The 8622-nt window shown below is 45.2% G+C and overlaps 1 protein-coding gene across 1 annotated transcript; it reads right to left on the bottom strand.

Moving 5' to 3' along the window:
* Positions 1-397: 397 nt before the first annotated feature.
* Positions 398-8349, bottom strand: FAM222B (family with sequence similarity 222, member B). Its single transcript, XM_009887235.1, has 2 exons — positions 8222-8349; positions 398-2566 (listed from the first exon to the last, which is right to left on the bottom strand). The coding sequence occupies exons 1-2, from the start codon at positions 8301-8303 to the stop codon at positions 981-983; spliced, it is 1668 nt and encodes a 555-aa protein (XP_009885537.1). The 5' UTR covers positions 8304-8349; the 3' UTR covers positions 398-980.
* Positions 8350-8622: the final 273 nt, after the last annotated feature.

The raw sequence follows: 8622 nt of genomic DNA, 5'->3' as shown, positions 1-8622 counted from the left end.
GCGCCTGCTCATTGCACCGGAGACGAGCTCGAGTTACGTCTCCTCGCCCTGAAATTAATTCTAGCTACTGGAGAAGCGACTGAACCCTTTTTGGAGTTGTCAGTGGGTCTGGATTCCCTTCACGTCAGGACGGCCAGACTCCTAGCAGCGAGGGGTTCACACACAGTTAGCTCTTACGCTGGCGAGAGGGGAGCAGAGAAGGGAAATGCAATGCAGAAAAAAAGGCAGGTACTTACAGCAGCTATGCTGCCTACGTCCTAAAACCGCCATTCCCCCCTCCTCCATACCCTGTCCGCCAAAAAAAAAAAAAAAAAAAAAGAGCGTCAGAAAAATCTGCCAGAGACTTTTGACTTCGGACAAAGTCTAAACGATAAACGTGGGCGTCTCGGCAAGAAACAGCTGAAAAGCTTCTTCCTATATTAATGCCTAAATACATACCCTACTAGCTCTTTTCAAATGTAGGCTTCTTTTTCAATTAAATAGGCCTCTAGACAGTGCAAATGGTCAACGTTTAATGCATTAATGAAATGGGCTTTGGAGTTGAAAATGAGCCCTGCTTCCTGACAAATTCTGTTGCTCTTAATCTTCAGAGGAAATTGAGATGGAAATTTAAGCAGCTACGCTACCTCGCTCTTGACGGAGCTGGCGAACAGATGCAACTGCGAAACCCTGCAGCAACTCAACATCAGTCCAGCAAGGAGCTACTAAGCAGAAGGCAAAAGCTGCACAAAGGGGATTCTGCGGTGAGGAAACAGCTGTGGCGTGAAGTAGTGTAATGAAATTCTTTGAAACAAAAGGCATGTTAAATATTTGATGCATAAAGGAGATAGACAACACGTAGGCAAAGCTTTTAAATATACAGTATGTCTTCTTCCAATGGTTACTATAATGATCACACAAGTTTGCAAGTTAAAAATGCCTTGCTTAATAATTAAAATTAAGACTAAACCTATAATTTTGTCTGTGAAAGTGACTGCAGCCTATCTATACCCTGGGTGTTGAATATGAAGATTTCGACTATCGGTTGGTTCAGGTGCTCGGTTCATGGGAGGCCGATGGACTTTTCCCAGCACGGCCATGCTCTGATCTCTGAAGCAGGACTGCTGGAAGTCCCCGCTTAGGTAATCCATGGTCTGCATCACATTATTCTGGCTGGATGGGCCAGCTCCAGCTCTGTAATGAGTTCCTCCTGCACAATCTAGCGGCGCTCCTGCCGGCTGTCCCCCGTGGAAAGGCATGGCGAGGTCCTGGGACCCAGAGCTGTCACTGTTGGGCGTGGGCAGAATGTTATTCCAGATGGGCTGGAAATAGTGCCCATTGGTGTATGGCAAGGGTCCCTGCAACCCATTCACAGGCGGAGAAGGCGTAGGCTTCTCGATGGGGGGCTTCAAGCTGAACGACTGGCCCATGCACAGTTCTTGAGGGTAGTTTGAAGTTTTGCCAGGAAAACTCTGCCCTGCGATCTCTCTCTGAGGGTGCTTCCCTGCGAGTCCAGCAGGCCCAGCAGCATCCCCACACATTTGCTGCAGATGCGCAAGCTGGTGCTGGTTCCACGCAACCGATTTGATTTCGTTCTGGTAGGCGGGCGGCACCCTGTTAATATTCACCATGGGCACATTAACAGAGGCAGGAGGAATAGCAGCAGCAGCATGATCTACAGGGTTTACTACACAGGAAGGCATGGGTGTAGGGACATTGTGAGTAGATACCCTGGTACTTGCATTGATAAGCAGGTTGCGACTTATAGGGCTGGGGTTTGCAATCTGTCCCTCACACACTGAGGTAGTGCTAATGCCAGCTCTGGCCTGGCAGAACTGGTTAATCTGGTGCACAATGCTGCTCAGGTCCGGTGGCTGGTTCTGCTGCAGGGTGGCAGCCATAGAGAGGGGAATGGTTGAGGTAGACACGGTCACATTCGGCGGCGCGTCTGCATCCGGCATCTTTCTGCTTCCATGTAAACCTGGCTGCAGCAAAGGATTCGGGGGGTGCTGCAGAGTCTGGTGTGCCATGGTCTGAGGATGCTGCAAGCCCTGCGGCTGCTGCATATTCTGAGGGTGCGGCAGCGTCTGCGGCTGCGGTATCCCCTGAGGGTGCGGTAAGCTTTGTGGCTGTGGTATACCCTGAGGGTGCTGCAAAGTCTGTGGCTGCGGTATACTCTGGGGGTGCGGCAAAGTCTGTGCATGCTGGAGAGCCTGCTGGCGAGCAAGCGCCTGGGGGTGGGTTAAAGTGCTAGGTGCAACGTATGGTGTGGAAGGGGGATTCATCATCGCTTCCGGCAGCAGACGTGTGCGTGTCCCGTCAAAGTCTTTGATAATTCCTTTCGCTGGAGATTTGACTATCGCCAGCAGGCCTGTTTTCGTGGTGGCCTGAGACGGGTAAGGACTGTACCTCTGGCCCGAAGTATCAAGTCCGTTCACAGTACGACGTATGTGTTTCCTCTGGGGAACCTTGACACTGTTTGGAAAAATTTTTATAGTCAGTGGATTGTTGGCGACCTTCTTAGCATAAGCATCCAATTCTGCTGGGGTAGGATACTGTGCAGATCTCATTTTCTGTGTAGTGTCCCCTGTGGAGAAAGGAAATTCGTCAATAGCGATTCTGGTAAGCAAGGGATCAACCCCAGGGCAAGACAACTGCAAAACAAGGGTAGAAAATCTCCAAGGAATCAAGAGGCCAGAACTTCATCTTCCCAGACCAGCAGATTGTGTACCAGGTACCTCATTCCCTTTATTACCTGGTGACCAACACAACCCCCACTTCAGCTTAAGGCAAGACCTGCCCAGGAGAGCAAAACGAAACCAGTGTTTTGATCAGAGTTACGTTTACAGTTGGAGAAAAACAGGTAACATGCTATAAACATCGGATTGTCTCCAGCTTGAAATATTTCTTACGGCTTGCGGTGGTGGGTTAGTTTCTATTCTCTTAATTTAAGGCTGCCTCCCCATGGCTCTTCAAGCCATTCTCAGTAGCTTTACCGTGTAATTCAGAAATCAGAAAGTTATGAATTAAACATTAAACCCGTGTAATGCTGAGGTGGGAACCATCTGAAGCACTTCAGCTCAAGCCTCCATTTACATCTGAGTTCTTTTCTAGACATCTGAAAGCACTTTGAGTGTCTTTTTGTCCATTAGGAAGCCCTTGTCAGTCCAAGTTCAGCAAATGGAAGGAGGCTACACGTGCATCATTTTATGGCTTGCAATTATTTCTTCAGCTGAATTTTCAGTGTGGCACCTTGCTAAGGACAGCACCCTCGTATCACACAGCAAAATTACGTGACTACTCCACAAGATTAAAAACATGCCACTCCCCAGACACAGACAAAAGACTTCTGGAGACAGGGCTGTGGTTTCACTTACTCCGATTTACTGGATACCTACCTTGCCTACAAGCTCGAACTGCTTTAGCAGCTTCAGAAATCTAGGGAAATGCTTGGGCCTCTCTCGCTATAATCGCATTCCAAGCAGAGAGTTGGGCCGTTTCCCTGCCACAGCTCTGCTGCTGAACTCCTATGGGACTACTGCTTTAGAAGTGATTTTATAATCTTCAAATAACGGCTTGTAGCTTTGACAATCCGATTTTGCTTTTGCTTGATTCCCGTGTCCCCCCCCCCTTACAAACAGTTTACTGGAAAAAAACACCCATCTTTTTTGCGAAAATTTTCAGTATCCCCATGCCATCTGCTGCTGTGCTGAAAGAATGGGAAACACGGCATCCAGCTCCTCCAGAGCCCGAGAGCACCCCGGCCCCACATCTGGCCCTCTGACCCAAGGAAATCTAATGCTTCCATAAAGAGCTCGATGCTCGCAGCCAAACAGCCCCTCCTCTTGAAAATTCACCTCTGATTCTTTCAAGCAAATTGCCTCCAAAAACCTGAATACAGCTCAAGTCTGAGCAGCAGCCGTCTCTCCCTCTTTGCATCCTGCAGCTTCAAGTCTTCGCAGGGGAAGGAGAGCAGCACTGCTCTAAGAGCACTCACTTTCAGAAAGTAAGGGCCAGAAAATGGAAAATAGGATGGCTACTAAAAGAAAGGATAATTATAGAAATAATAAAAATATCTTCTGTGAAATAAAAAGCTTTGCAAGCAGGCTGTCTTGCATCTCTAGCACAGCATGTACCACAGCGCCGGTTACACTCTTACCTCTCTGTGCTGTCCAAACACCGGCACACGCCACCCTTTCTCTTAATCAAAGGAAACGCTTATTTGATATCAACCTGAACATCCTCTCTGTTCACATCCCTGGACCTGCTGCTGCAGGCGGGTGGTTTCTGCCTGTCCTTTTGAGCGAGCTGCTATGCTCCTAACGGAGAGAAGAGCCTCTGAATGGAGTTTGCCAGTACTACCTTGCCTCAACAGCCAAGGCCTTCATGAACTCCCAACCTTTATTTTTAGCATTGCCCACGCTCATCAAATTCTGTTTCTTCCCCAAGAAATGACCCTTGCCACTCACCATGAATCAGAGAAGAACCATCAACAACGGACAAAGGCATCCACTCCTGTCTGTATTACGGTTTATGTTACAGTTGTGGCCATTGTCGCATAAAGCTTTTCTTTTCAAATGAAAAATTAAGTAGATACTTTAAGACACCTTTACCATCAAAATTTCCCAGCCTGGTTTACATTTCTATAGGCATATTAGCAAATTAGGTGGTAAATATAAACACGGAACAGATACGCTAAATACTCCTTTATCCAAGCACCTATTTTTCTGTTACATGGGAACTGCTATGGAAGCTTTTAGAAAGCAGCTAGAACATCAACGTTTAAACAGGCTGTGCCTATCAGTTACAACACATCTGTAAGCCTGAATGTGAAAGAACTCCTTCCTCTGAAGAGAGAAAATAACCTCTCAGTTAAACTTAAATGTTGCACCAACATCAAGTTTGGTATCCTACCAAATGGCAAACCGTATCTTAAATCCCTTGGACAGGATCTTCTGAAACCGACCACCATTTCAAACAGAGCCCGTTTTGCGTACAGCTGAGATTATGCTCCTTTTACTACGGACGTTTCAGACGTTCTACTTAGGCCCAACCAAGGTGATGCATTTCTGAGCGCCCCAACGTGCTGCTTAAATTTGCTTTGCTAGTAGTTCCACAGGCAGGATTCAACGACTGGAATAATTAAGGCAGCAAAGAATTAGGAGAAAGGAGAAAGGCATTACAGGGCGAGCAAGAGCCTGAATATACCATACAAATATCCTACAAACCAGCAAAGAACAATTAGGTCTGGTTACTAAGCGAATGGAAAACCATCTAGAACAGACTGAAAGAAAATACCGGTATTAGAATACCACAAGTGCAAGAATTCTGGATCAGGCCATAAAATGATGAGGAGGATGGCAGATGAACAAGATACATTAAGAAAACAACGGGATGAGCTCTACAAAGTTACCTAATGGTGAATGCAAGGCAGATTATTTTTGTTGTAAAGTAATTATCTCATGTTTACTATAAGGTAAAGCGTGCATATGAGCAATTACTCCTATAAATTGGCGTGTTGCAAGTTCACACTCCTGCTAATCCCGTGGCAACCAATTCATCTGGTCACATTCCTGTGCACGTCTCACCGCTGGAGCTATTTTTATCATGAAATGAGATGTATTTCTCTGCCTCACCTCAGCACTAATGTAACATCTTTTAAGCGCATTTCACATTAAGGCTTTAAACCCCCCTGCTATTAAAACTGCCTATGGTTAAATTTTTATTAACATTAAAGAAAACACATACAGGCCTTCAGGATTCCTACCCTAATGAGAGCATCCACATCCGGACAAGCGAAAAACAGCTGTGCCCATCTTCCACATAAAAATCTCAACTGCAGCAGTTTCTCCACCCTCACCCCTAGAAAAGACTCGGATTTTAGCTGATGACCCCATATTCAGTCCCAACCTGCTCTTCTCTTTTGTCCCTCACGCCCAAAGCTCTCCAAGAAGCACCTTTCACCTTGACTTTGCACCACTGTCACAAAAATCACCTTTTTTCCTCCCAGGCACTGCTGCTACATCCAACAGCGGCTGCGGACAATGCCTGAACAGTCTAACCTCACGTATCCCAACTGACTGGTCAGATTTATACTGGAATCACTGGGAGGAAGGAGAGAATATCAATACGGAGTCAGTGAGAAATCCCCTGCGTGCATAAGGACGAATTTCAGGGCTAGCCCTTCCTGTGATGTAGGTTGGAATTCAAAGAAAAATACCAAGACGGGAAGCCCTGGAGTGATCAATTTCTAAGGGGGAAAATACGTGCATATTAATCTACAAAAACCCTACTGCACAAACCATCTTTAAGAAGAATGCCTCTTATTTGCAAGTGAATAAGAAAAAAAAACCACCATCATTGAGCTAATGTAGATTTTTAAGTGTTAATAAAAAGTCTGATCCAGAAAACTACACTTAAAAAATTATTAATACAAACACTGTAAGTCTGAATAAAGGCTATCATGTGGAGTTCTGTGCCTTTTACAAAAGCAACAGCACTATTATTAAAGCCCACTTCCAACCCCCCATCAAAAGTCACAAGTCACCATTCATTAAAAATGCTCATTAACTCAGCTTTCCTTTGGCCAGGGGCTAGACTACTTGTGCATATACAGTATGGAGGGAAACGCACCAATTAATCTTACACACATCTGCAGCAGGGGTGAGCAAGGTCTGTACGAGCAGTTTCATTTTCCATATAAATCAGAACAAACTGGAACAGCTGAGCATTACCACTGCCAGCCAGTGCCTGCCAGCTACTTTATGTCCTAAATTCTTTTAAACGCAGTACCCGAAGCTCCTCACTAAGCAAGATACAGCAATGCTTTCGGCGTGGGGATACGCAGTTCTCAGAAACAGCATCAGGTACGATCAGGTTAAGAAACTGCCCACATACCAGCATGCTGCCTCGTAAAAGTGTAATTAGCAAATACCTGATTTATGTACAGCTACCTTCATGTGAACCTCAACAATTTGCTTTCAGAACTAAGCATTCCGATCCACCAAAGAAACTTCACGAGAGGCAAAGACCAAGTCATGTTCTGGACACAACAGCCTACCTTTTGAAAAAAAAAATAAGTTTCGGTCAGCAAAGCTTGAACTGGAAATGGAAAAGAGAAAGGAGGGGAACGTCCAGTTTCACACCATCTAAGGAAGTCCGTTCCAATTACCAAGCCCGAGGAGTCGGCAAAAGCGCTATGCAAGTGCTGGGGGGGAGCACACATGTGTACGTGAACGGCATCCTTCACCTCCGGCAGGACTTAACCATGTCACCCGTAATTGGAAAATTATCTTACCTATTTTCAGTAGCACCACAAGTCTTAACATAATAACAATTTTAGCTATAACTGCAGTGTAAATTACTTGCTTTTGAAGAGCAACGAGTCCATCAGCAAACTGAGGGTACAGAGATCTCCCAATGCGCATTTCAAATACAAGAGACAGGTCACAGCCCTAAGAACCAAGTACACAGATCTTTCATAGAAACCTTGGTATTTCTGAAATATCAGCTGAACAATCAATGTGCAACTGCAGTGATAAAGAGGAGACAGTACGATTTTAAAAAAAAAAAATCCCTAGCCAGTAAACTTATATTCCCAAGCTTAAATTCTTCTTAAAAATACTAGTACAACTATCAAAAAAATGACTGAAGTTAGAAAAAAAAAAAAAAAAGAATTGTCAGAGTACTCTGCAGACATATTTTCAGAAGCACCAAAGAGACATCAGAAAGACGACGGAAACTTTGAACTTTAGTAATTTGGGCTAGATCGCTAATATTTGCAGTATATGCCCCAGGTATGTAGAACAACAGAGCTGCTGACCTCAAAAGGTTTGCATTAGCCTGATCCAACTTTTATTGGTGTCTACGAGTAATTAAACGAATGGAAGTGAAGAAGAGTCAGGAAAAAGTTGTGTTAAGAAAACAAGTCAGCTGACACACTTTTAGCACAAAATGTTTGCAGCAAAGAGGCACAAATCTCACAGGAACCTCACTTGCATTTCATCTTGCTGTGGTTAAAATTAACCTTTATAAAGCCAGGAAGGGGGGAGAGCTTGCTGCACACACGTGAACCTCCACAGCGATTTCTCAGAGCCATTACTGATGGATGCCTTGAAGGCATAACAAAAGAAAGACTCTAACATTAAATAGTTTTTCCACTGTATCCTAAATGTTTATGTCACAGCTGTACCAGAGCCAGATTTAACAGTTAACCACATCCTGCAGACAAAACGTCACTCACATTTCTGAAGTCCAGTGTTCATCTGCGTGTAAGAAAGAAGCTGAAAGGAGAGGTCACCTGGTCCTGGCAGACAGGCCAGCATGGCAGACAGGCACTAACACAACATGGGGCATTCACTCCTCTGCACACTGCAACAACAGAGAGACAATTCAAAGTTATAATACAAGGAGGAACACAGAAAAGAAAGCGGCAAAGAGCCATCTCTGGGTGAAGGCCTGACCAAGCACAGACACGCAACTGCTTCTCCGGCCCTCACTGCATCTCGTAACGGCAACTGAAATACTTCAAGAAGTGGGTCATCTGCAGGGTTAAGGCTAAAATAGCCGTCTCGCTCTCTTCTGCTGCTTGACACACAGAGGATAGTCCATAACTCTGTCCTCAAATTTCAAAGGTGGCTGTTA

Source organism: Charadrius vociferus, unplaced genomic scaffold, assembly GCF_000708025.1.
Source record: "Charadrius vociferus isolate BGI_N301 unplaced genomic scaffold, ASM70802v2 scaffold1746, whole genome shotgun sequence".
NCBI classification, from domain to species: domain Eukaryota; kingdom Metazoa; phylum Chordata; class Aves; order Charadriiformes; family Charadriidae; genus Charadrius; species Charadrius vociferus.
Note: the sequence above shows the minus strand (reverse complement) of the source record. Positions and strands in the feature narration are given on the sequence as shown.

Excerpts from the sequence above, each read along its gene's own strand:
- FAM222B (XM_009887235.1), bottom strand. The coding sequence starts at position 8,303 with ATGCTGGCCTGTCTGCCAGGACCAGGTGACCTCTCCTTTCAGCTTCTT. Across the intron at positions 2,567-8,221 it reads GAACACTGGACTTCAGAAAT|GGGACACTACACAGAAAATG; the intron begins GTGAGTGACGTT and ends CTTTCTCCACAG.